Source organism: Gallinula chloropus (assembly GCF_964237585.1).
Source record: "Gallinula chloropus genome assembly, chromosome: 17".
Lineage (NCBI taxonomy): Eukaryota > Metazoa > Chordata > Aves > Gruiformes > Rallidae > Gallinula > Gallinula chloropus.
The window spans coordinates 943,263-970,326 of record NC_140102.1 but is presented as its reverse complement, the minus strand read 5'-3'; the positions used below and the strand labels follow the sequence as shown (position 1 = coordinate 970,326).

At 63.3% G+C, this 27,064-nt stretch overlaps 1 protein-coding gene across 1 annotated transcript in view; it reads left to right on the top strand.

The window, feature by feature from the left end:
- Positions 1-26,030, top strand: part of SEZ6L (seizure related 6 homolog like) — a gene marked incomplete at both ends in the record, with an annotated part of 39,042 nt that extends 13,012 nt beyond the window's left edge. The window contains 17 exons of the mRNA XM_084272039.1: positions 10,419-10,536; positions 10,882-11,504; positions 11,711-11,844; positions 15,826-16,018; positions 16,953-17,138; positions 17,672-17,837; positions 18,598-18,764; positions 19,678-19,872; positions 19,954-20,092; positions 22,123-22,319; positions 23,434-23,628; positions 23,768-23,959; positions 24,278-24,472; positions 25,103-25,135; positions 25,279-25,393; positions 25,651-25,753; positions 26,001-26,030. Coding sequence (XP_084128165.1) covers positions 10,419-10,536; positions 10,882-11,504; positions 11,711-11,844; positions 15,826-16,018; positions 16,953-17,138; positions 17,672-17,837; positions 18,598-18,764; positions 19,678-19,872; positions 19,954-20,092; positions 22,123-22,319; positions 23,434-23,628; positions 23,768-23,959; positions 24,278-24,472; positions 25,103-25,135; positions 25,279-25,393; positions 25,651-25,753; positions 26,001-26,030 — 2,981 coding nt within the window. The remainder of the gene's footprint in view (positions 1-10,418; positions 10,537-10,881; positions 11,505-11,710; positions 11,845-15,825; positions 16,019-16,952; positions 17,139-17,671; positions 17,838-18,597; positions 18,765-19,677; positions 19,873-19,953; positions 20,093-22,122; positions 22,320-23,433; positions 23,629-23,767; positions 23,960-24,277; positions 24,473-25,102; positions 25,136-25,278; positions 25,394-25,650; positions 25,754-26,000) is intronic.
- Positions 26,031-27,064: the final 1,034 nt, after the last annotated feature.

Below are 27,064 nucleotides of genomic sequence, written 5' to 3'. Positions count from 1 at the left end.
ACCCAGCACGTTCCCTGCCGCCCCCATCGCTGGCAGCCGGGCTGTTCACAAGCTGTCAGGAGTCATTAGGTGCCAGAGCCACGGAATTCCAGGGGAGCACCACAGGGTCTTTTCAAGGGCGCTGTGCAGGCAGGAGCAGGCAGCAGGCAGGGGGGAGGAGATGCAGAGAGCAGCTTTCCTCGGGAAAAGGTTTCTCCCCTCCCCAGGCAGCTCTTCTGGGGGATGTGGATGGCAGCCATCAGCACGGGGGGATGTGCTGACCCCGATGTGTGTCCCAGCAAACCGACTGCACGGGCAGAGCTGGCTTTGCCCCTGGGGAGGGGGAAACGGGCCGTGTACTGGGGCTGGGGGGTGCATGGGGTGAAGGCACCCCCTGGGGTACAAGGAAACCCCAGCCTTGTCCCCTTTCTCCCACGCTGAGCATCCCCAGCTCTGCCTGGCTGTCCCCAGCACGTGGTGGGATTGCTGGGTGCTGCATCCCTGCTCGGGAAATGCCCCAGTCATTGGGTGGGGAGGGCAGGAAACACTGTGTGCCCCTGTGCCTGGCTGCTTCTGCACTGCCCTCATTGCTCTGAGGCCTCTCTGCACCCCAGGAAGGTGGCCAGGACCTGGTGGACTTCAAATCCCACACTGAGATGCCCAGGACATCTTTTGGGGTGCTCAGGTGCTGCCTGTGCCCTCCCCTGCTGTTGCGGGGGGGGACGCCCAGCGATCTGCGCCCAAGGAGGCTGCCCGTGTCTCCTCTCCCCTCAGGAGCCTGGCTCAGAGCCAGGCTGTGATTCCTGTCACATCTTGTGAAAGAAATACAGGGGGGTGCCAAAGAGATCTGGCACAGGGCAGCTGGGCTCAGCCCCAGCCCCACAGCTCGGGGCAGCGGTGCTGCGCTGGCAGCACAGGGCTGGCCTGGTCACCTGCATCCCCCACATCATGTTGTCACCTCACACTTCCAGCTCTGGAGTGGGAATTCAATCAGATCAGGCCGTGAACGTGCTGCAGGCAGGTAGAACAACAGGGGAAGGGTTTGGGTAGTCGGATGGTCCGTGGCTAGACTGGGAGGGGGGGTGTGAATGGTTTACAGCCAGGCAGACAGACACTGATCTGTTATAATTAGACTAAACTTTGTCTCTCCAGATGTTTTACAGCTGCGTGTCTCGGAATTGTTTCCCAGCTGTCCCCAGAGGCAGGGAACTGCAGCTTAGCCCAGTGGAAGATAGCTTGTGTGGTCCTGATGTGCCTGGAGGGATGCCCAGGCTGCCCCCCCCCCAGCCCAGCACCTGTCTTGGCCAAGGCAGGGCTGGATGGGGACAGGAGCATGGGGCCCTGCCAGGCTGCAGCCCAGCAGCATGGGTGCTCAGCACTGAGGGATTCTGTTCAGAGCCCCTGGCTGGCACGGGAAGGGCTGCTCTGGGTGTGTGGGGACATCAGTGCATGGGGGAGAGGAGCTGCAGGGGATGAGGGGTCCTGGCTTGCTCCCTGCAAGCAATGTCCCATCTATAGCAGAGCTGCTGAAACCCAGGGTGCATCTCTGCCTGGGCTCCTGCATCCCACATCCCTGCCCGGGCTCCTGCATCCCACATCCCTGCTGGGGCTCCTGCATCCTGCATCTCTGCAAGGACTCCTGCATCCCACATCCCTGCTGGGGCTCCTGCATCCCTGCCTGGGCTCCTGCATCCCTGCCAGGGCTCCTGCATCCCACATCCCTGCCCGGGCTCCTGCATCCTGCATCCCTGCCATCACCTAAGAGGCAGAGACAGGGCAGAGCAGCATGAGTCAGGCATCACCAGCATGGCCTGGCAGGGGCAAAGCCACACACAGCCCGTCCAGACAGGACCTGCAGCAGCCCCTGTGCCCTCGCAGCACAGCGAGGGCCACGAGCTGCCTCTCACAGGGCTGACCCGCTCCCAAAGAGTTAAGCAGAGCCCTCAGTTCCTGAGATCTGCTCCACTGCCTCTTAACAGTGATGGGAGATTAATTATTTTAGTCTCAGATAGCTGCCTAGACCGGGCTTTTTGTATCTAAATATACTTTCTCTTCAGGAACCCATTTAATTTTATACCCTGATATAGATGACTAGGCTGGATGATTGGTTGAGAAAGAAGGAACTTCTCTTTCCCCAGTTCAATTTGTATCCTGAAAAGCTGCCAAAACACTCAATTTCCTCTCTGCAGGCAGGCCCTGAGGAATGAGCATCCCAGCTCTGGAGCCCAGGAGAGCCACAGGACCCATTTGCCTTCTCTCCTTCATTCTCACGATGAACCCCCTCCAGAGCAGGGACACCCAGGGGGAACCAGGGGTACAGCAGGTCCCCACAGCTGTCAGCCAGCCTCAGGGTGCCTCTGGCCAGGACTGGAGGTTTGGCACAGGAAATCTGCTAGGAAGCCTGGAACACTCTATGGGAAACTTTCTGTTGGTGGCTCAGCTCCCAGAAATGAATTACCCCTGGAGACCACCCTGCTGACTCGTGTCAGAGGGGCCCCTCTGCCCATCACAAGGCAGCACCCGCTCTGCCTTACACCTGAAACAACCAAAAACCACCGTGGACCCAAACGAGCACCCCCAACCCAGTGCTGCTCCCTGCCAGCCCTGCGCTGCGATGCCCCCACCTGCTGGGGTGGGGATGCAGAGCCCCGGTGAGGCAGCACACCACGTGTCCTGTCGTTTCCATGCTGTAAATCCCGTGATTCCTCCCTAACTGGATGAGCCTTTTCAATTCCTCTCCCTCCTTGGGTGCTGCTGCTCCTCCCAAGCAGCCACCCGGCTCCTGGGCGCTGGTGTCCCCTGGGGAAGGAGCACGGGATGGGCACGTCCCTGGGGACCAGGGGCTCTGCCAGGGTGCTGCTGCTGGGAGAGGGGCACCAGGGTGCTGGTGCTCAGGGATCTCAGGCAGCACTGAGGGGGTGCATCAGTGGGTACCCCCCCCCAAAAGCACAGGGCTGGTGTAGCTGAAACAAAGGCCTGAGAGTCAGAGGCTCCTCGATTGCAGCTCCACAGAGCAGCACTGGGGAGGAAAATCCATTCTCCTCACAGCCTGGAGAAGGGTGTAATTCCCAGGTGTCCTTCAGGCTGCTGTGGCTCGTTAGGGGGGTTATGAGTGTCTCCAGAGCACAGGGGGGCTGGTTTGCGTGTTGAAACCCCAGATTCCTGGCAGCATCCTTGCTCCTAAGCACAGCACAAGCTGTAGGGGTTCTCCACTAAAGCAGGGTTTAAAAGAGCATTTCATCCTCCCCAGCGCCTGAACCCACCACTCCTCCCTGTGACAGACCCCCAGACCCCCCCCAGCCCCCTCCCCAGCCAGTCCGTGGGGCTTTTCCACCTGCCTCAGCCCTGAGCCAAGGCCAAGCACGGACACTGGTGTCTTCTGCCACAGAGGACCACATCCCAGCCCCACGGCCCCTGAGCATCACCCCAGCTCTGCTCTGCCCACGGGTGCCAGTGAAACCCCTTTCCTCTTGCTCCCCCTCCCCAGCACGGGTGGGCTCACTGCTGGGTGGTGGAGCTGTGGCTGGACAGGCAGCAGGGAGGAGAGCCTGGTCCTTCCCGGCCACGGATGCTCCTCAGGCTGGGCACCACTGCCAGCATCCTCACTGGTAATGAGGGGTTTCCATGGCAACCTTATGTGAGCGTTGCTAGTGACACAGATGTAAATTTTAAAATGAAATATTCAGACCAGAGTCCTGTGAGCATAAATAAACCCCTGCACATGGCCAATTTAACAGCATTTTAAAGCAGCCTGGAAGCTCCCCAGGGCCAGAGGAGCCTCTGTGGCATTAGCAGGTTCACGGGAGTGGAAGGAAAAGCGCCCTGACCCCATCCTGCCCCAGGACCCCCAGAGCCCAGCCAGGTCCCTGGCCTGAGCACAACAGGACCCAAAGCCCTGGGGCAGAATCAGACCATCCAGGAACGGTGCTGCACACTGGAGGGACATCCAGACAGCACCAGGACTCAGATGGGTCCCCAAGCATCTCCTGAGCCACCTGTTCATCACTCTGGGGACAGCCACAGCAGAGGTGTGCCAGCTCCATCCACTGCAGCTGAGGGAGGGCTGAGCCCCACACACCCCAGAGAGCCACCTGCTCCACACACCCCAGAGAACCACCTGCTCCACACAGGAGTTGCTGCAGAGCCCCTTCCCTGCCCTCCAACACGCAGCATCCCCATCTTCCCAGCGAGCACCAGAGTCCTGGGAGTCCCACACCCCCCAGGAGCAGGATGGACCCTTGTGCTGTGCTGGGCACTGAACCCTAGGAGGATTACCTCCTGTTCTCCTCCATGGTGATAGGAAGGGCTGGATGGAATCCATCCCTGAGCCTCCCCACTCCTGCCCCGCTGGCTGCTGGTGCCACAGCATCCCCTTTACACAGGAAAGCAGCTCAGGAACACCCTGAGCAGCTCCTGCTCTGGCTGTGCTTACCCACGCTCCCACGGGGATGACTCACCCATGATCAGATTGCTACTATTTTATTTGCTTAGAGGTGGAACTGTCAGGATGCTCTTGAGGAAAACTTCCCCCCCATCAGGAAAAGCTTCATCTGCTGGAGTTGTATCGCCAGGAAGGAGCAGGTTCCAGCTCTCCTGGGGGAGGCACGTGGGTATCTGGGCTCTGTCGGTCTGTTTTGACATCTTGAAAGGGAAAGACTGTTTTGATTCAGGTTTTTCTGCTCTTCAAGATTTCAGGCACCAGCCCCTTGAAGGCTGAAGCCCAACCAAAGCCTTTCCCGTCCATCACAGACCCAACCTGCTGTTTTCCCTTCTGCCCAGAGCCCTGGGTCACACTCAATCTCTTGTTCCCCCCTGGTGATGAAATCCATACGGTGTGTGCTGGAGGGGGGGCACAGGGGGTGGTCCCAGGAGGAATCCCACCCCCCTTCCCACCACACAGCTCTCCATTGACCAGGGGGATCTTTGATCCGAGAGCCAGACCAGCCCTGCATGAACCCACTGGAGGAGGTTTTGGGTTGATCACCTTCCTGAGGTGCAGAGGGGCAGCTTGGAGGGTAGGAGATGAGCCCCCTCCCCACTGCCAGACCCTGCACAGCCCCACCTCTGCCTGAGGGAGATGATGACACGTTTGGTCTCATCAAAGGGGCTGCAGCATCCCTGGGAGTTGGACCCGATGATCTCTCCAGGTCCCTGCCAGCCCCTGTGATTCTGTGATCCCCACAGCCCAGGCTGCTGCTGGGCTCCTTCCTTAATGCCAGAGCCCATCCAGCTCCAGCTGCAATGCAGGGACCCCCAGCATGGGGTGGGGGGTGAGCACCAGCCAGGGCATCCCAGGGCTCAGGCAGCTCTGGGGAGCCACCCAAACCTCCTGGCCTCAGCGCCCCTCTCACCCAAGCCCTGGGGAGGAGGGACCTCTACCCCAGCACATCCTTCCCAGCACCAGCAGCTGTCCTCACAGCTATCGACTGCCCCCTCACCTGCTGACAGGGCCCGTGACAGGCCTGAGATGAACCAGCTGCTGGGGCTCATTGCTCAGCCCCTTCCCCATGCTGTGCCACCCATCTCCCTGCTCAGAGAGCCTCCATCAGGGCAGGAGCACAGGAACAAGTGGAACTGTGCTCCAGAAACAAACCAAGGCAGCATCCCCGGGAAGGGAACCTTCCTGCCTGTCCCTGGCTGCTTTGGGATGCAGCTCTGCCAGCACAGAGCATCCCTGAGCAGGGGTTCTCTGTAGCAGGCAGGGAGCTGTGCCATTCCCAGGCACCGGTCCCCAGAGAGACACCCCCCACCCCAGCCACCACCCTGACAGAGGCACAAAGACTGGTGGCCTTCACAGCCACCCCAGGCTGGGTGCTGCAGTGCCTCCCCACTCCCAGGCAGCCAGCACATCCCACCAGCAGCACCCAGCCAGGGAGAGGGGAGGGGGGCTCTGCCCCAAGCAGCCCACCCCAGAGCAGCACAGCACAGCAAATCTCCTCAACAGCATCCCCTGCTTAAGAGAAACCCTCACAGCTCCTGCAGAGCAGGCTGAGCCCCCAGCCTGCCCCTGGGAAGCCCTGTGCCTAAACCCAGCCTACCCACCTGGCCCTGGCTTTATTGCAGAGCGGGGCCAGCTGCTCCCAGGGACCCTTAAAGGGGGAGCGTTCCCAAGAGCAGGGCATCCCCCGAGCAGGGCATCCCCAGAGCTGGCACAGGCTGTGCAGAGGCCAGGGTGCTGGGCCAGGCAGGATCAGTCCCTGCGCTGGGATGGGCTCGCTGAGATGCCAGCAGCAGGAGCAGCTCGGGGCAGGATTAGCCCATCCCAGCGCCCTGTCAGTCTGCCTGAGCCCGTCACACCGGCAGAGCACGGGGGCTGAGCACCACGAACAGCATCCCTGTAAGCTGCTCAGGGTTTCTGCTGTGATCAGACGGCTGAAACCTTCAGCAGGGTAACTCCTGAACTCCAGCAGTCAGGCTGCCATCCCCCAGCAGCGGGACCGGTGCTGGCAGCCGGGCAGCGACAGCATCGGCATTAGTAACGGGAGCCAGCGATACAGCGACTCCTGGCTGGGCTCTTTCGGGAGCGCAGCAGCAGAACGAGAGCGCGGTGGTTATTGCAGCACCCTTTTACCACGCGTTTGCAGTCCCCTGACTCCTCTGAGCTCCCCTCCAGGCTGAGCTGTCAGCAGCAATCAGGTTTGCCCGGCTGTCTCAGGGCTGGAGCGGCACAGGAGTGGCCTTCACTGCCATTGCTGCCCGTGGGACACGGCCCCGGCTCCCTGCTGGGGGCTGCAGGGGTCCAGGAACACTCTCCCTCTCATGAGGATGGAGCTCTGGGGCTGGGGATGCCATGGCAGGTGGGTCCCTGCACCACGGGGGCCCAGGGCTGAGCCACCCTGGGAATGACATGGCTGTGCATGAGGAGGGCCTGGGGTGACAGGGCACAGGGTGACAGGGCACAGCACGGTGGCCTTTGAGGCCACGAGCTTTTCTCTCTCTGATCATGAGTTTCAGAGGTGCTGCTGCTCGTTCAGGACTATTTAAGGTGCTGTTGGTGATGCTCAGGTGGGCGGGTGGCTGGTGCTGGGCAGGGACCCAGGTTAGAGCTGGGTCTGGGTGATGGGAGATGCTTTGGGAGCCCCTGTCCTGCCCTGCCTGCCTTCCTCCCTGCCCTCCTCCCTGCCCCCCTGCCCCCCCCGCCCCCCCTGCCCTCCCTGCCCTGCCTGACCCCCTGCCCTCCTGCCCTCCCTGCCCCCCTGCCCTCCCTGCCCCCCTGCCCTTCCTGCCCTCCCTGCCCTCCTGCCCTCCCTGCCCCTCCTGCCCCCCTTCCCTCCTGCTCCCCCTGCCCCCCTGCCCCCTGCCCCGCCGCCTCTCGGGCCCCACCGCCCCATCGCCAGGCGCCCTGGCTGGCCGGCATCCCGCGGGCTCCCACGCGCGGCACCGAGCCCTGCCGAGGAGGGAGCGCTTCCGACAGCCGCTAAGTATAAACCGTGGGGGGTGGAGGCTGGTTGGAGACACCCTCCCCAGAGCCCAGCTTCCTTCCGCCGCGGGCAGGCGCCGGTACCCAGGCAGAGCCCGGAATAGACCTGGAGAGGAGCTGTCGTTCTGCGTTAAGGTCATTTGTGCTCCCAACGGTCCCATGGCGCAGGAGCAGCCGTGGGTGCTGCTGCGGAGCCCCGGGTGCCACGCTGTGCCCCGGGGAGCAGGGGCTGTGGGGATGTCCTGGATTCAGAGGTGCCTTTCCAGCCTCCAGACGCATCCGAGTGCTCCTGGCAGAACCCCCCGTGCACCGTTACAGCCCCGGAGCTGCTCCAGCAGATTAGATTACATCAAACGTGACCATTTCTCCTCCACCAGCTCAGAGTCTCCGGATCGATGGGGTGTGTGGAGCAGGAGGGATTTTGGCAGCTGGGAAGGGTCCTGTCCCACCCGTCCCAGCCCCCAGCCGAGCATCCCATGGGGCTGGGGCAGCGGTGGGGACCGTGGGCACCCTGCAGCGCTGGGTGGCATTGAGGAGCCCCAGCCCGTGCTGGCAGCACTTTCCCCTGGAACTGTGGTAGTTTCACACCTCAGGGTAAATCCACAGGATGGGTTACAGAGCTCTGGTGGTTTATTCGGGGTCCAGCTGCATCGCTGTGCTTCCAGGAGGGGAGGGGGCTGCAGAGCTTCCAGGGATGGGCACGAGCACTGAGCCACCTCCCCGCCGCAGCCCGGCTGCCTCCACTCCCCTGGGGGGCCCGTGTGCCCTTTGCAAACCACCGCACCTCACGTGTCTCACTGCAGAGTCGCTCTCAGAGTGGTTGATTTCATGCTTTGTTAGGGGTGGAATCGTTTAAGCACATCCTGGCAAAGGAGCTAATGAGAAATTACTCGACTTTCAGAGAGCATAAACCAGGGTTTAGCAGCAGCATCAGTTCAGAATCGGAGTTCACGTGACCAGTCACCCAGGGACCCTGTTCTGGTGCCTCTGGGAACCGACCAGATTAAGGAGCTGGGTTCCTGTAGGAACACCCTGTCCCACTGCAAGCCAGTGCCCCACCACATCCCACCCTGTCCCAGGGAGCCCCCTCCTCCTCCTCCCCTCCCAGGGCTGAGCCACCTCCTTGTCTGACAGCCCCATCTTCTCCCAGAAAACCCTTTCACTGCAGACCACCCAAACCGAGGGGCTGAGCTGCAGCCAGAGCCACGGCAGTGGGGGAGCAGCAGCCGGCTGCCCATCCCAGGCTTGGGCTGGGAGGAGAAGCCAGAAGCCCCACAAAATTGTCAGGGAAGCAGAGCTGATGGCGGCACTGCCTTGGGGACCAACTGCCCCCCCATCGCCCCATGGCAGGATGCCCACGGAGGCCAGCCTCAGCCCAGGGGTGGGATGGAGAGGGAAGCAGAGACCCATGTGTGGGGCTACTGAGGCAGCCAGCTGCCCCAGGGGAGCAGGGGGGGATTATTCCGAGCTGACACAAGTCGGCGGTTGCAGACGACACGTGTGAAATGTCTCCTAATGTGCTAAGGGAATCGCCTAATGAATCTGCTGAACCGCTGCTAATTAAAGAATTAATTTTTAAAGCCGTGGGAAACATAAGAGGAGAGGCCAGGCAGCCCTTGGCAGTGGGGACCGGCTCACCCCATGGGTGGGGGAGCGGGGAGATGCAGCTCTGGTGGGTACAGGCACGGCTCCCGTGTCCCAGGGACCCAGGGTAAGGACCAACCTGGCACGAGCTGTGTGTGTGAGGGAGCAGGAACAGCACCAGGGCAGCCCTGGCACGGCCAGGGAGGAGAGGTGAGCCCCCTGGCAATGGTGGGGAGAGGTGAGCCCCCTGGCAGCACTGGGGAGAGGTGAGCTCCCCAGCAGTGGTGGGGAGAGGTGAGACCCCCAGCAGTGGTGGGGAGGGCTCCTGGCTCCTGCAGCACAGAAATACATCTCCAGCCTCCGACAAGTGAGGTCTGGGAACAGCATCCTTCAGGCTACCTCAGGCAGCCTTTGCCCTTGATCTCAGTCCCTTTGTGCATCCCTGAGGGTGACACTGGGCTGCTCTTGCTGTTGGGTGACCACTGAGAGCAGTGACCCCAGTGCCAGGGTCTCCGGTCCATCCGAGCATCCCTATGGTGCATGAGCCCGAGTCCTGCACGGCCCCTGATCCCGCACATCCAAGATAACAACACCAGCACCCCCGTGTTTCCAGGATCAGCCCTTCAGTGCAGACCAGGAGGCAAAAGCTGCCCATGCAGAGGGCTGGAACCCCATGATGTGGGGGCTCCAGACCCTCCCGGGGAGCGGAGGGGGCTGGAATTGCGGTCTTTGAGTACGGCGCATTAAGTGCCTTCCCTGGCAGCTGCTGTTTCCATGGCAGATGCAGACTCTGTGCCTCCCAGAGCTTTCTGCAACGTTTCACCGGGGCACGGTGCTGCTCACAGCTTACCCCATGGAGCCCAGCCGGACCAGACCCACTGGTGGTGGATAAACCTGTGTTCTGAGTCACGAACCCCCTGTCCGAGGCGGTGGCGAGGCCTCAATTGCTCCTCCTCCCCCACGCCCCGCTTTGCCCATCACCAAAGGCCACCGGAGGGGCGGCTTTGCTGGCGTGGGCAGCGTTTGGCTGCCGGAGGCCAGAGGAAGCCGGTTCCCGGGCGTGGGGGGGACGCTGGGGCTGGGCCGTGTGTGCTGATGGAACTGCAGAGAAATCAAAGGGGTTTGGTGGGGGCCGAGTGGCAGCAGCGGCCGCGGCAGAGCCGAGCGAGCCTGCCCCAGCCAGTGACCTCCGGCTCCAAAGGCCGAATCCTGGCTCAGAGGCGGCACGATGAGGCCACCAAGTCCGGGCAGAAGCCTGGCTCCCAGGGACTCGGTGCTGGCTCGTTACCTCTCTCCTGTAACGAGCCTGTTTGGGAGAGCGGCAGGGGCTCAATCAGCTGCGGCTCCCCGGGGGGCTGATTCCGTGCCGCTGGCACAGCCGTCATTTCATGCCCGGCACTGCCCACGTCCCACTTCTCCCCGTTTTCTTTTGCAGACAGCGGCTCGGGGGCAGCTCTGGTCCCTGCCAGCCCAGACCCTCCAGCTGCGGATGAGCTGACGGACAAGATGGGCGGCCGGACCAGGGAGCTCGGGCACGCCATGGCATCGGCCAGCGGAGCCAGGGAGCTCAGGCACGCCATGGGATCAGCCAGGGAGCTCGGGCACGCCATGGCATCGGCCAGCAGAACCAGGGAGCTTGGGCACGCCATGGCATCAGCCAGCGGAGCCAGGGAGCTTGGGCACGCCATGGCATCGTCCAGGGAGCTTGGGCACGCCATGGCATCGGCCAAGGAGCTTGGGCACGCCATGGCATCATCCAGGGAGCTTGGGCATGCCATGGCATCAGCCACTGGAGCCAGGGAGCTTGGGCATGCCATGGCATCATCCAGGGAGCTTGGGCATGCCATGGCATCAACCAGTGGAGCCAGGGCGCTCGGGCACGCCATGGCATCGGCCAGTGGAGCCAGGGAGCTCGGGCATGCCACTGCCCTCAACCTGCTGCCGGCCGGGGAGGACGGCGCTGAGCCAACAGCAGAGGAGACAAGGCTGCAGGTGCAGAGCCGTGTCCTGCCAACCCCCACCGCCACCCCTGGCGCTGCTGCCAAACAAACTTTCCCTGTTAAGAAAAAGCCACCCACTCTAAAGCAAGTCAATACAGCGAGGAAGCACCCCAGGCCCAAGCCCACCCTGCCAGGGCCCCCCAGGGCTGCCTCCCCAGCCAGCCCGCTGGGCTCCAGGCTCCCCACCGCCCCCCAAGAGCCGCACACACTGGCAGAGGCAGCAGCTGGGGCGGGGGACGCTGAGCAGGGCCCCCCTGAGCTGCCCTGGGGCGGCCGGGCCACCACAAGCCAGCCTGTACTGCAGATCTCCCCGTCCACCCTGCCGCCGGTGGTCCCCCGGCCCGGTCCCGGCAGCCCAGGTGATGCCGGCGAAGCTCCGACCGCGGCTCCCACCAGCATCACCGTTAACCAGACCAACGGCGCGGAGAGCGAGGTGCACGGCTCCGTGTCAGAAGAGAGCCAGGAAACCACCACCTCCACCATCATCACCACCACGGTCATAACCACGGAGCCCACCCCCGGTAAGCTGGGGAGCTCGGGACTGGGGAGAGGGAGCTGGGGAGGGGTTACAGCAGCTGATGGGGAGCAGCTCTGCCAGTGGCACCGGCGGCTCTGCCTGGGGCTGGGGCTCCCTAAAACCTTCTGCCGTGTCGGCTGCTGGGTTTGAGGACAGGGCTCGGGGAGGGGAGCTGATTCTTGGGGCCATCGCTGACACGAGTTCCTCCAGTTCTCTGCAGCATGAGCTTCCACGACCCCGAGGGCTACATTGATTCCACCGACTACCCACCACTGCCCCGGCACAGCTACCTGGAGTGCACCTACAACGTCACCGTCTACACCGGCTACGGCGTCGAGCTCCAGGTGAGAAGCACATCGGTGGGAGGGGGGGGGGGGTCACCGTGCCCTGAGCCCCCTGCTCCCCAGCAGCAAACGATGCCAAGTGCCCGCAGCCTCAGGCATCGTTTGCTGCCACTGGCACCTGAACTTGCTAAAAAAAAACTCTTCCCAGGCGCAAAAATAGATGGTTCTTAGGCTGTGTAAGGAATGCACTGTGCCAGGGAACTGGCGCATCCTGGACGTCAGTGGTGATTAAGCCTTAAAATGCCAGGCAATTAATTTAACAACGAGAAGCTGGCAGGCATTTCCCAAAAAAAGGGCACTCAGCCTCTGTGGGAAGGGGCGAAGCAGCCGCGCTGGCTCCGGCACAGCAACCACTCCCCTTCCTGGGGGGTCTGTGGGCAGCCTGGGGTGTGTGGGCATCCCTGAGGCACCAGGGTGGGCAGCCCCGGCCCCTCCCCAGCCATCCCCCGCTTTGGATGGGTCTTGTCAAACACCCCTCCACCGAAGCTGGGCCATGGCCATGGCACCGCAGGGCCCAGCACCCCTCGGAGCAGAGGGCACGATGTGCTGAGAGCCAGGGCTGAGCTTCACCAGGAAGGTGCCTGTGAGCGCCGGGTGTGCCAGGGCTGCGCCGTGCCGGTGCCGTGCAGACCCGCTGGAGCCGGGGGTCTGGTGCAGGGGGATGTGCTCAGTCAGTTCTCCCTGGAATGCTGTGTCCCACCAGGCTGGGAGCAGGGCAGGGGCCTTGACACCTTTCCAATGCCATCAGCCCACGGTGTTTGTGCTCCAGCGTGCCATCTGCACTCCCATGTGCCATGCACAGTCTGGTGTGCCATCCTCGCTCCCATGTGCCATCCTCACTTGTTCCTGAGGTTTCCCCATGTCACCATTTGCATCCAATTAAAATCCACTCACTTTTAATCTGTGCCATTAAGGATGTGCACGAAGAAGAGCAGCAGCTCAGGTGAGCTCGTTCCTGCCGTGCCTCTGGCAGGGCGAAGGGCTGACCTCCTTGGAAGCGAGCCGGGATGTGGAGGTCGCCCTGGGAGCTGGCAGAGCAGGGCAGTGGCGCTGGGATGCGCTCCTGTCTCAGTCCCTGTCTCCCCAAATCCACAGGGTGCTGAAGGCAGGCTGCTCCGCTGCGGATTCGCCTCCGTCCGTAATCCATCAGGTGACACCGCTCCTGACCTCGCTCCCTCGTAAGCCGAGGGTTTAATGGAGCATGAAATTAGCCTCTCCACCCCCCTGAGCTCTGCCTTGCGCCTTGCCGATGCCTCTGAGCCTTTCAGACAAACTAAATCTCAAGCAGTGGGGCTGCGCTGGCTGTGCTGGCTGAGCTGAGCTGAGTTGGACAGGCTCTTCACGGTGCCTGGGCTGGTGCGCTCCCCTGTCACGAGTGGTGTGCGGTCTCAGCCGGTCCTGAGGCTGGACATGAGGAAGGATGAGCACGGGGGTTCGGGATGCTGCATGGAGAGGGCAGAGCTACGGGATATGAAGCACTCTTACCTCTGTGAGGCTTGTTAAGGGGTCTGTGTGGGAGAGGGGAAGCACCAGGAAGGTGCAGACCCTGCTTGGGGGGACCATGGAAGAGCCCGGCAGTAGCAGAAGTGACCATGGCATTGCACCCCTGACCCAAAAGAGAGACTGAGGCTGCTCCCTGGGGACTTGGAAGAGGCCACAAGGACCTCTCCCTTCCTCCCCTCCAGCCCTCTGGAGTCAGACCCCCGTTTGCTGAGGGGAAATCTGGCTCCAGTGCGGAGCGGGCGTGCAGCCTGGGTGCCAGGCACGGCTCGGGAAGGGCTGCCAGCGAAGCTGGGCAGGGGGCTGTGCCGCAGCCTGCCTGCCCCCGCACCAGCCGGGTTGCACCTCCCAACCCCAGCAGGAGCAGCCAGCTCTCTGAAAGCTTAGCTAAAGGGTATTTATTTTTAAGATTCTTGGATCTTCTTGGCAGGAGACGGCGTTTCCCTGAAGAGGTCTCTCCAGTGGGTGAGCGAGGCTGCGGGAAGGATCCCCCCCGCCTTCCCCGCAGCCTCCCCAGGAGCTGACACTGGTGCAGGCTGTGATTGCAGGCAGAACTGGGTCCCCCCCACAGCCCCTGGCAGGAGCTCACACATATGGTCCCTCTCGCAGCCGCTGATGGTCCCTGGCACGAGGCCACCGCGTCCGTCTGTACCCGCCGGTTCCTCCGGAGCAGACGGGGTCCTCTGAGGATGCCTGGCACTGGCAGCGGGCCCTTCGTGATGAGATCCCTGCTCTGGGCTCCTCTGAGCCTGGGTTTATGGTGGGGGGGAGGCTCATGGCAGTTTCCCCACCACCCCGCACACCCTGGAAGGGCTGTGAGATGCCACAGCATTCATGGGCTCCCTCCCTTCACCCCACAGAGCTCTGCCTGCTCCAGCTGCTCCTCTCAAGTCCCTTCCCAGCAGCAGAGCAGCTCCAGTTTGCTGGTGTGATGTGGTGCTAGGTAGCGTGGGAAGCTGGCTGGGGAGCAGGTTTGTCTTTGAGTGACCTCAGCACAAAATGTGTCAGGAACACCCTGGGAACATCTCTGTGGTGATTCAGACCCCGTTTGGGAAGCAAAACCTGGTCCCAGTGGGAGTTGGGTGCGGGAATCGTTAGGGCTGTGCATAGTCTGCTTGGCATCCCCACATCCTGCACTCCAAATACCTCATCCCCAATAACGACTGATTGGTTCTGTTAATTACCAGCTCGATCATGTGCTGGGGAGGGACCGTTCAGGGCAAAACCTGGTGATGAAGAAACAACCTGGGTGGGATGGAGCCCGTGATTCTGATGGGTGCAGCACTGGGGGCTGCTTCCCCTGCAGCGAGGAGAGGAGGCTCAGCAGGGACCCAGCACCCTGCAGCACAACGGGGCAGGACCAGCTCGTCCCGGGGCAAAAGCCTGGGCTGGGGTGCACCCGGGTGCACTCTGCCCCAGTCCAGCAGCGAGGATGGGGCTCTTCCAGGCACCACTCAGGGCTTGGAGACCTCTGGGATGGCAGGGAGGTACTTGATGAGGTCGGGATCGATCCTTCCCGAGGATGCCAGGCGCTGTGGGTGGCTCTGTGCTCAGCACCATCAGCCCTCAGAGCCGGGCACGTCCCTGCCTGGCGCTCTGGGTGGGAGAGACGGGCACAGTTGTGACAACAGCAACAAATCCTCCCAGTCACAACATCGTCGGGAGCGCTGGCAATTAAGGGCTGAGGCTGTGCTAAATATAGCACCCGGGCCCTCTGCACTCAAGGAAACAAACGATCTGATGAGCATCGTTCTGCTGCCATCCCAGCCCCTTTATTAAGCTAAATGGACACGAAATGCAAATGGGAGGTTACTTCTCAGCTACTCCCAAATACTAATTAGAGCCTCTTGGGACTGCTCATTAGGCACATTTGCCGTGCGACTCCCCAAAGTGGCTGAGGGATCCCGGGGAAGATGCTGGGTGTGTGGGGAGGCTGGTGGGCACCGAGCCCCACCACAGTCCTGGTTTGGTGGTGGTCCTGTGCCCAACAGCCCAGCCACAGCTGAGACCAGCGAGCCATGGCCATGTGTGCTGAGAGGCAGGTCTGCTCCCAGGGTGGGTACCAGTGGAGCTGGGACCACTGCCCCAGTGGAGGTCCCCTGTGGTACCCCTCACTGCCACCACCCTCCTGCCCACAGCCCTGGTTTCAGCAGAACTTGTGCTGCATGGGAACACCCAGCTTCAAAACACCATGAGCAGCTCCAGCTGCTGGCACCTGCTGTCCCAGGGGAGGCACAAAAGGTGTGTGTGGGGGGTCCCATGGGCTCATGTGGGGCTGCTCCACCACAGCCAGCCAGGCAGGAACGGTCCCCACGAGCTGCCGGTGCGCAGAGCAGCGCACAGGGAAGGCTGTGGTGCTGTGATGCTCTGCGGCTGCAGGCACCGTCTGTGTTTGGGGCTGGGGTGAGACCGCTCCCCCAGCACCCCATTGGGACCCCCCACCTTCACCCCCACAGCTCACGGGTCTCTGCTCCCACCCAGGTGAAGAGCGTGAACCTGTCCGACGGGGAGGTGCTCTCCATCCGCGGCGTGGACGGCGACGCTCTGGTGGTCCTGGCCAACCAGACCCTGCTGGTGGAGGGACAGGTGATCCGCAGCCCCACCAACACCATCTCCGTCTACTTCCGCACCTTCCAGGACGAGGTGGTGGGGACCTTCCAGCTCCACTACCAGGGTGGGTGCCTCCCCCCCCCGAGGGTGCATGAGTAGGGGTGGGATGGGGGTTGGTACTGTGGGGCTCAGCCCCAGTGGGCTGCAGGGGTGAAGGATGCTGGGCAGGGGTGGAAGGATGCTGGGTATGGGGTTGAAGGATGCGGGGCATGGGGTGAAGGATGTGGGGCAGGCAGGGGTGGAAGGATGCTGGGTATGGGGTGAAGGATGCCAGGCAGGAATGGAAAGCTGCCATGTAGGGCTGGAAGGATGCTGGGTGGGGGTGGGAGGATGCTGGGTGTGGGGTTGAAGGATGCAGGGCATGGGGTAAAGGATGTGGGGCAGGGGTGTAAGGATACTGGGCATGGGGTGAAGGATGCAGGGCATGGGGTGAAGGATGTGGGGCAGGCAGGGGTGTACGGATGCTGGGCATAGGGTGAAGGATGCCAGGCAGGAATGGAAAGCTGCCATGTAGGGCTGGAAGGATGCTGGGTGGGGGTGGGAGGATGCCAAGATCTGCCCCTGCAGACCAGCCAGGGCCCCATTTCATGTTCAGAGCATTGGCTACGGAGGGTCAAGCATCAGCCTGTGTTGTGCCCAGAGCAGAGTTCAGGGTGCACCAGTGTCCAGCCCCAGCGCTGGCTGTGCCACTCACACCCACCCCGCCCCATTTCTGTCCCCATGCAGCAGCTCTCCCCGCTGGCTCTCAGGCTGACAGTCTATTTTTTCCTGGAAGAACTCTAAAAAATAGATGAGTTCGAGCAAATCCTTTTTAAAATAGAAACTGGGTCTGGGCAAAGGCAGAAACAGGTGGAGAAGCAGCAGCGGGTGGCTTGTCAGTGCTCTGCAGCTGGCACAGGCACCATGGGCACATCCAGCACGTCCCCCCCCGTCCTCCGGCTGCGCGGTGGCTCGGAGCAGACCAGCCCCGAGCTCTGAGATGCCTGTGCTTGTTCCAGTGTTTATGCTGAGCTGCAACTTCCCGCGGAGACCTGACTTCGGGGATGTCACCGTGATGGATTTGCACTCGGGCGGCGTGGCTCATTTCCACTGTCACCTGGGCTACGAGCTGCAGGGCCCCAGGGTGCTCACCTGCATCAACGCATCCAGGCCACACTGGAGCAGCCCCGAGCCAATCTGCTCAGGTACACTCCTCCTTCCCTAACCTCAGCCTGAAGCAAAACTGGGATCCCCAGAGAAAACAAAAAAAAACCCACAAAAAAACCCCAACCACTCCCCCCCCCAAAAAAAACTCAAAACCCACAAAAAAAACCCCAAACGCCACAAAAAAAACCCCCAAAACCCCACAAAACCCCCCATACCCCACAAAACCACCCCCAAAAACCCCACAAAAAGGAAATTAGAGCTGTTTTCTTTGTGCTGTGAGTTGGCTGCTCTCTCAGGGGAGAGCGATGCCCAGCCCTGCACACCGCACAGCCCCAGTACTCTGGGTTTCCACCTCACTGGGAGCAGAATCTGCCTCCTAATTAGGCCAGGGGAGGAAATTACCGGGTTTACGGGTACCCATCAGCATGTACATGCATGCACATCCCAAAGCCCAGCCGAGCCAGGCAAGGGGCTGCTGAGGAGAGCCGGGTGGGCATGGGCAGAGCTCTCCATCCCAGCCCGCAGCCCGGCCCCTCGCCGGTCTGAGCGGGGCTGTGCTCTGTGTCGGCAGCGCCCTGCGGTGGGACAGTCCACAATGCCACCATCGGCCGCGTCCTCTCGCCCAGCTACCCCGGGAACCAGTCCAGCAGCATGTACTGCGTGTGGGCCATCGGAGCCCCCCCGGGGCAGAAGCTCCACCTGCACTTCGAGAAGCTCCTGCTCACCGAGAAGGACAGGTGAGGCTCTGCCAGCCCCGAGTGCTGCTGGCCCCCGGTGAGGTGTGTGCCCACCCCCTTGTCCTGCTCCCCTGGGACTATGGAGAGCTTGGTTCTGCAAGGCTTCCAAGGGTTGGAAACTCCCAGATGCTCTCAGCTGCTCCTCATTGCTCCTCATCGCTCCCAGTGCCTGGGGTGTGGGTGTCTGAGCAGGCAGCACTGACCCAAGCCGAGGATGCTGGGGATGGGGACAGAGAAGGGTCCTGGTGCAGAAGAGGAGGTTCCCAATTCGGGTGTTCAAGTGCTCAGGAGGCCAGACAGGTCTTGGAGCACCAGCCCTGCTACCCTGAGCCCTGCACTCCGTGCCAGGGGGACCGTGCCGGCCTCCTGATCCTGCTAGCTGTGGAGTGACACAGTGTGCTGTGTCACACCTGTCCTGCCATCCCCCTCCCCCCGTACCCAAAGCCCAGCCCCGCTCCTCACCACAGCACAAGAAGCCGCCAACCCCACGCTCACGGTGCTGATGCCGTGTTTGAGCAGCATTACCATCCTGCAGGCAGTAGAGCAGGCTTATGGCTTGTAGTAAACCCAGAGTAAAGCCTCTGTTTATGCCACAGGAAAGGAGACTTACCCAGCCCATGAATTTTTTTTGCTGGGGCAATTTCTTCCGAGTGGCCCATTCTGTGAGCAGCAGGGAGCGCGTGCTGGCGAGGGGGGGGGTCTGGGCGATGCTCGGGGTGGGCGTGCAGGGACACCCCCCCTCCTCTGTCCTCCCACGCAGGATGGTGGTGTACAGCGGGGACACGAACCGCTCGGCCGTGCTGTACGACTCGCTGCGCGCTGACAGCGTGCCCTTCGAGGGGGTGATCAGCGACGGCTCCTCCATCCGGATCGACTTCCTCGCCGAGGAGCCCGCGTCCGCCACCGCCTTCAACATCCGCTTCGAAGGTGGGGTGCTGTCCCCTCTGTGCCCCCCCAAATGCAGCGCTCAGCCGGCGCTCCCGGGGCATTCGGGCAGGTGGCAGGGGCAGGGCTGTAGGAAGGGTCTCAGCTGCCCCTGGCAGACCCCAAACTCCACCGTGCCACCGTCCCCAGGGAGGCACAGAGGGCAACCCAAACCTCACCTGGTGCTGCAGTGGCTTTGGGGAGTGCATTTTCCCAGTGAGAAATAGGAAAAGGAAGGGTGCAAGCGCGTTTCCTCCAGCACTGGTGAGCTCTGGGCACATCTGTGCCTGTCAGGGGCAGCCCCTGGGGCAGGGGAGGCCGAGTCCAGGATGGGGCCCCTCCAAATCCAGGCTGAAAGGGCCACCAGCACCATGGGCATCACCATCACCACCAAAGGCCAGGTGTCTCCCCTCCTTTCTCCTTGGTCCCCGTAGCACAGCATCACCAGGCACTGAGCCACAGGGACGGTGCTGGTGCTGGGCAAGCACCAGGCATCTCACACATGCGGGCTCCAGTTGTCATTAAGTGCATCCTGCTGCTGGGACCAGTCCTGTGGGACCACCCCCCCTCCCCGCCCTGAGAGCAGCCTCAGTAAAGTGCTAATGGCAGGGGAGATTGCTCAGCAAACACAGCTGCTGGCAGCACAGGGGGTGTGATGCTGATGCTGGCACACAATGGAAGCGGGGTCTGGCTAAGCCTGCATGGCCCCCGACAGATAAACCACCCCTAATCCTTCTTGCCTGGAAAATGAGCTGTGGGAGAGGCCACCCACGCAGGGCAGGGATGGAGGGGAGGGTTTCTGACCCGTGGCTCATCAGCAAACCCCCAGAGCTGAGGGTGTGAGGAGCAGGGGGAGGCAGCGCTCCCCCCAGCCAGCCCTGTCCCCTGTGGCTAACGGAGCGGGGGTCTCTTCCAGCCTTTGAGCGGGGCCACTGCTACGAGCCCTACATCCAGAACGGGAACTTCACCACCTCTGACCCCACCTACAACCTGGGCACCACCGTGGAGTTCACCTGCGACCCCGGGCACTCCCTGGAGCAGGGTCCTGCCGTCATCGAGTGCGTCAACATGCGGGACCCCTACTGGAACGACACGGAGCCGCTGTGCCGAGGTCAGTCCCCAGCCCCGGGGCGATGCTGGGTGCCGGGCACGAGTGCCCTGGCTGAGCCCTCCCTGCCTTCTGCTCCCGCAGCCATGTGTGGGGGGGAGCTGACTGCTGTGGCTGGGGTGATCCTGTCCCCGAACTGGCCAGAGCCCTACACGGAGGGGGAGGACTGCATCTGGAGGGTCCACGTCGGCGAGGAGAAGCGTCTCTTCCTGGACATCCAGCTGTGAGTATCCCAGGATCTCAGTGCGTGTCTCTGCCCTGCCAGTGCTCAGCCCCGTTCTCTGCAGCATCCCGGCTCCTCCCACCCCAGTGTCCCGTGATGTTTCCCTGTTCTCCCCCTCGGAGCATCCCTACTCCCCCGTGATGTGCTGGGCACCCTGGGCAGTACCGAGTGCTGCTCCAGGAGCTCAAAGCGCTGTTACACCACCCACCACAGAACTGAATCGCTCCTGAGGTGGTTGCTGAGCCCCTCGGAGTGAAGCTGCGGGGAGCGGTGCCGCAGCAGCCGTGTGCAGCTCGTAACGACGCGTGGCACCATCACGAGCTGGTGCGTGTAGGGCTGGGAAAGCCCAGGGACACCCATGGGCCAGGAACCTCAGCTTCCTCTTTGGGCAGGAGGGAGTACAGGCACCCCGGGAGGGTGAGGGTGAGCCCTCCCTGCTGCGCCCAGCCTTCTTGCCCTCGGGGAACACACGTGTCCTCACGAAACGCATCAGTTCTACTCCTGACAGCCACCCCCATCCACCATTCAGCTCAGCTGGGGGAGCAGAGCAGAGCTGCCCAGCACAGCCCTGGCTGCTGCTGGCTGGGCACGGGCAGGCACAGCTCGCCGTGGGGATCAGCTGGGTGTTGTCCAAGAACAGCCCTAGTAAAACCCTTGGGGATCAGCTCGGGGGGGTCCGAGCAAGGCCGGCAGGGCAGGGGTCCCCCAGGGACCCAGCGTGTCCTGGGCCAGGTCCTGCCCGTGTGCAGGAGCCCGGGTCTGGCTGGGGAAGTGATGGAGACTCCTCCTGCGGGGCCAGGAGCATCGGGGGGCTCTCCCTCTGCCCCTCTCCCCTATGGGGAAGAGGGGGTGCAGCATCCCTGCCCCAACGCCTTCCTGCCCTACCTCCCCCTGCGCTGCCGGGAGCAGGGCTCCGGTGCTGGCCGGAGCGGGGGCCAGCGGGGCGGGGGACGCGATGTCAGCGCCCACTCGTCCGGATGGTCCCACCGGTTCACCCGCGCTCCCAGCCCCGGGCGCGCACCCACCTACCGCCTGCCCTTTGCTGGGGAGCAGGCAGAGAGCCCGGAGCCCCTGGGGAGGGGGAGGGAAGGGGGAGTGCCCCCCGCTTAAGGGCGGCCCCATCCCCGCCCCACCCGGGCTGCGCGGAGCCGGTGCGGGGCTGGAGCCGTGCGCGCCCAGCCGTGCCCACAGCCCCGTGCGCGGGCCGCCACCGCTCTCTGCTGGCCGCGGCGACGAGCGCGGCGCAGCCGGGCCCGGGCAGCCCCCGCCCGCCGGGAGAAGCCCCGGGGGTGCGTCCCGTTGGGGCTGGGGGCGCGGCCGGGGTCCCGGCACGTTGCCGGCCGTGAGCAGGGGCCGGGGCCGCTCCATGGAGGGGCTGCGGGGCCGCCCTGCCCCGCCGAGCCGCTCCGAGAGAGGGGCCGCTCTGTGCCGAGCCCCTCGGGAACCGGCTCTGCCGAGGCCGGGCTGTGGTGCTGGCTGGCTGTGGCGCTGGCTGGCTGAGGTGCTGGCTGTGTGGTGCTGGCTGGCTGTGTGGTGCTGGCTGGCTGTGTGGTGCTGGCTGGCTGTGGTGCTGGCTGGCTGTGTGGTGCTGGCTGGCTGTGTGGTGCTGGCTGGCTGTGTGGTGCTGGCTGCGGTGCTGGATGGCTGTGGTGCTGGCTGGCTGCGGTGCTGGCTGGCTGTGGCGCTGGCTGGCTGTGTGGTGCTGGCTGGCTGTGGCGCTGGCTGGCTGTGTGGTGCTGGCTGGCTGTGTGGTGCTGGCTGTGTGGTGCTGGCTGTGTGGTGCTGGCTGGTTGTTGTGCTGGCTGGCTGTGTGGTGCTGGCTGTGTGGTGCTGGCTGGCTGTGTGGTGCTGGCTGGCTGTGGTGCTGGCTGTGTGGTGCTGGCTGTGTGGTGCTGGCTGGCTGTGGTGCTGGCTGGCTGCACTGCAGCACTGGGGCGGGTGGTCACCTTGTTGAGCCCAACCCCATGGCATCCCGCCTGGGCTGCCCCCAGCCCGAGCTGCTCTCTAACTGAGCTCTGTCTCCTTCCCAGCCTGAACCTCACCAACAGCGACATCCTCACCATTTACGATGGGGACGAGCTCACCGCTCGCATCCTGGGGCAGTACGTGGGCAGCAGCGGCCCCCAGAAGCTCTACTCCTCCAGCCCTGACCTCACCATCCAGTTCCACTCCGACCCTGCCGGGCTCATCTTTGGGAAGGGGCAAGGATTCATCATGAACTACATAGGTAGGGAGGGCGGGGTGCTGGGTGCGTCCCCCTGTCCTGCTGCTGTGGTGCAGACAAGGGCTGTGACAGGCAGACCAGAGAGGGCTGTCCAGGGGCCAGGTTTGGCAGTGGGGAGGGTTGCTGTGACACCAGCACCCACATCCATCCCATCACGCTCCTGCAGAAACCCCCAGCCCAGCTGCAGGTCTCCAGGGTCAGCCAGTTTCAGGGTGTCCCCATGTCTCCCCAACTCCAGGCAGTGGCACTCTTGGTCCCAGTTAGCCCTGGTCTGGCCCAGTGCGACTGGGAGAGAAATTGCTGGAAATAGGGGTGCAGGATCCCCCACACGCACAGGGTCAGGCACTGAGGCACAGCCGTGGGGGGGACACCAAAGCCAGTCCCCAGGTGGGCTCCTGAGACGGCTGTTCCCAGCTCACGGCTCCGGAGAGGCTCAGGCTACACCTGGACACCTCTGCTTTGGTGCAGCCACATCCACCGGGCTGGGGCCCAAGGGAGGGACAAGGACTGGGAAGGGCAGTCCTTCCCCAGGGCTGCCTGTGCTCTGGCTGCCCCCACCCATCTTACCCTGGCTGACTTCTTACCAGCGTGTTTCCCCTCCCCTGCAGGCAGCCCAGGTCACAGCAAACAGAGCGGGTGGCAGGGAGGGTCCCCTCCTCCTCCGTGCACTGCAGCACGTGTGGGCAGCCCTGGCCATGATGGGCACGGTGCTTGGGGGGTCCTGGGGCAGAGCAGGGCAGAAGCCCCTCACCAGAGCACTCCAGCTGTGCCGTGACCCCAGGCCCTGCCCCGTGCTGCTGCGCCGGCAGCCAGAGCTGAGCCCAGTGCTCCCAGGGCGCTTTTTGTCCTGCCCCAGCACAGACACTGCTCTGCTTTCACCAGGTTTTAGGGTCAGTCCCCCTGTCACCGGCTGCTGCCCCGCAGCCCCTTCCCTCTGCCTGGGGGTGCCACCTGCAGACCCGGCTCCTGGCCGTGACCACTCCATTGTCGGTGCTGGGGACGGGGGAGCTGTGGGGAGGGACAGGCCTGTGGCAGGAGCTGCGTGTCACGGTGCAGCAGCTGCGGGGAGGGCTGTGCCACGGGGCTGGGTGACGGCCAGCGCCTGCCTGTGCTGCAGAGGTGTCCCGCAACGACTCCTGCTCCGACCTGCCCGAGATCCAGAACGGCTGGAAGACCACGTCACACACCGAGCTGGTGCGAGGGGCCAAGATCACCTACCAGTGCGACCCGGGCTACGACATCGTGGGGAGCGACACCCTCACCTGCCAGTGGGACCTCAGCTGGAGCAGCGACCCCCCGTTCTGCGAAAAGAGTGAGTGCCCCCCCATCCCCTCCCCCCAGCAGCACGCTGCTGTCCCCACCGCAGCCCCGGCACCCACAGCGCCGCTCGGCCGGGCCCCGGTGCCGGGGGGGTTCCCCACTCAGGGGGCTCCCCCCGCTCTCATCCCCAGTTATGTACTGCACGGACCCGGGGGAGGTGGAGCACTCAACCCGGCTCATCTCCGACCCGGTGCTGCTGGTGGGGACCACCATTCAGTACACGTGTAACCCGGGGTTCGTGCTGGAGGGCAGCTCCCTGCTCACCTGCTACAGCCGCGAGACCGGGACGCCCATCTGGACCTCGCGGCTCCCACACTGTGTCTGTAAGTGGGGGTGGCTTCTCCTGCAGCTCAGCCCCTTCCCCTGGGCTGGAGGGTCCCGGGGTGCCCTTTCCTGTGGCCAAGACCTGGGGGGGGGTCCCAGGATGCCCTTTCCTGTGGCCAAGACCTGGGGGTGGGGGTCCCAGGATGCCCTTTCCTGCAGCTGACACCTCCCCAGGCTGCTTGGGGTGGTGTAGAGCTTTGAGCCACCCGAAAGTGGGGTTGATGGGGTGGGATCTCGGGTGCTTCCCTGCTGCCACGCAGGCTCTTCTCCCCCGGGAGCACGAGCCCCAGGGCTCACTCTGGGATGTTCCCTTTCAGCCGAGGAGTCTCTGGCCTGTGACAATCCTGGGCTGCCAGAAAACGGGTACCAAATACTTTATAAGCGCCTCTACTTGCCGGGAGAGTCCCTGACCTTCATGTGCTATGAGGGCTTTGAACTCATGGGGGAGGTGACCATCAAATGCATCCTGGGCCAGCCGTCCCACTGGAGCGGACCCCTGCCCATCTGCAAAGGTAACAGTGGGGAAGGGGGGGGCAGCTGGGGGTGCCAACGCCTGTGTGCCCAGCCTGGGACAGGGCAGGGACCTTCACCTGCCTACAGACCCCCAGAGCTTCCCTAGCTGGGAGCTAAACTCTGAGCCAAGTGCTTTGCTGGGCTTGTGCTGAGGAGCTCTGGGGCCACGGGAAGAGGGAGCAAACCCTCTGGCCACCCTGCTGCGGTGTGGGGGTGTGGGGAGGGCTCTATGTGCTTTGGCAGCCCCCCCGACCAGCAGCAGGGCTGCTCTCCTTGGGCACCGCTGAGGTGGGAGACCCTAGCCCTGGGAAGGAGGATCCTGAGCCCTCTCTGGGCTCTGGGTTTCTTGGGATGGGCTCAGGATCCTCCTGCTGCCCCTGAGCTGCAAGGATGGGTTGTTCTTCCTTACCACCTCATGGGAACACCTGGAGACCGCGTCTCCTGCCAGCATCTCAGTCCCGTGCACACACGCACAGGGCCCGGGAGCTTACTCAAGGATGGAAGTTTGCAGCTAGCTTGGGAGCAAGTGGGGCACAGAGACCCCGGGCCTGGCCTCCCCACACTGCCAGCAGCTGCCAGCACCAGTTCCGACCCAGTTCCATACCAGTAACTCTACCTTTTCCTTCCAGTGAATCAAGACAGCTTTGAACACGCCCTGGAAGGTGAGTGGCATGCATTTGGTGGAGGAGCCCTGCGTGGGGCCCTCAGGCAGAGCTGCCCTGAGCCCGGGAGGAGGGAGGGGAGAGGCAGAGGGGGGGTCACGAGGGGCTTGTGGAGACCAGCATAACAGATCTCATCCTTTTAGTAGCAGAAGCTGCTGCGGAGACATCGCTGGAGGGAGGAAATATGGCCCTTGCCATATTCATCCCAGTGCTGATCATCTCCTTGCTGCTGGGAGGAGCGTACATCTATCTCACAAGGTGGGGAGCGCACAGGGGGTGGGGGGCTGGTGGCAGAGCCCCGTCACAGGCAGCAGGGCTGCTGCAGCATCACCCTGCCCATCACACACACGCCCTGGACGCTGTTCTGGGGAGCCAGGCACCGAGCTCCAGGGTCCCTGGGGCACCGGAGGGGAGCCAGGATGGGGGATGCGGGGGGGTGTGGGAGGATGGGGGTGTCTGTGCTTTGCCCTGGGGTCATGCCATGCAGCCCGGTGACTCTTGCCCCTCCACCACAGGTGTCGGTACTACTCCAGCCTGCGCCTGCCCCTCATGTACTCCCACCCCTACAGCCAGATCACGGTAGAAACGGAGTTCGACAACCCGATTTATGAGACAGGGGTGAGTCCTGCTGCGCCCACTGCCCCCCTGGGGACTGTCCCAGTGGGGAAGGGGGGGCTTTGCTGGGTGGGTGGCGATAGGATGGGTCAGGCCGACCCAGTGTGGGAGCGCTGAGTAACAGGGTGGGATGCTCCATCCCCGGGGTGCAGGGTGGGGGTCCTGCCAGGGAGCAAAACAAACCCCCCTGGGGAGCAGGAGGAGCTCCTGAAAGGCAGCTGCTGCCCTCAACTGGCTTTGCCTTCCTCAGGAAACCAGGGAATACGAGGTTTCGATATAAGGAGAGCGGTGCCAGAGCCCCCGGCTGCGAACTTAATGTGCTCTCATAGAACTTCCTCAGCAACTAATCCAGAGACCGCGTGGAGTTTGGTTGGACCCTCGGACCTGCTGTCGTCTTTCCTTTTGCCTCTTTATTGAAGATTTTACTGTTTTCTTCACTGTATTTATTCTATTTAAACTGCGATAGGTGTGGTGCAGAGCCCCGGGCACAGGCAGCAGCGGGAGCTGGGGCAGAGCCGGGGCCTGGCAAGGCCAGGGCGGCACAGAGGGGGGCACACGCCTGCTGTGTGTGTGTCCCCCTCCCACAGGGACACATCCCCTGGCACTGCCCACCCAGACACAGGGGGATTTTTGCAGTTCTGATGTTGTTAAGAATTAAAACCGTCTCCGTTGCAAGAGCCTGGGGTTGATTGCTGGGGGCCCAGGTAGGCGCAGGGTGTCCCCCAGGCCCCGGGGGCTGCAGCCGGGGGCTCGGGGGGCTGCGGTGCCACCGGGAGTTGGAGCATGGTTTGGCAGAGCCCTGCTTGCTGTGCCAGGGAGCAGGGACAGCTCGGCACCCACGAGGCACGTGCTGCTTGCTTTCCCCTGCTTTGCTTTGGATGCCGCAGGGGCAGCGAGTCGGGACTCGGGGCGCTACGGAGGAGCCGGAGCCGGTGCCACCGCGAGCCGAGGCAGCCGTGGGGTCCCTGCAGCCAAGGCAGCTCCGCAGCCGCTGCCTCTGCTCACGCCAGTTGTTCCTCTCTGGTAACACCGTGAGGCCAGGAAAACCCTGGTCCTGGTAACGGCCGGTGCTTCCTCCTGGCTCCCCGGTAGCATCTCAGGGTAAGCGGGATGGACTGGGCTCCCTGCCACCCCTCCTGCCCACTGCAGAGCTCCCCTTCGCTGCAGGAGGGTCTGCTGCCTTACCCTGGGGGGCAGGCAGCCTCCCCCCAGACCCTGTAGGTCTGAGCTCCCACCCAAAGCCCCTGGGAGATGGAGAGGGGCAGGGGGTGAGGATGGAGAGGGGCAGGGGACAGACATGGAGGATGAGGATGG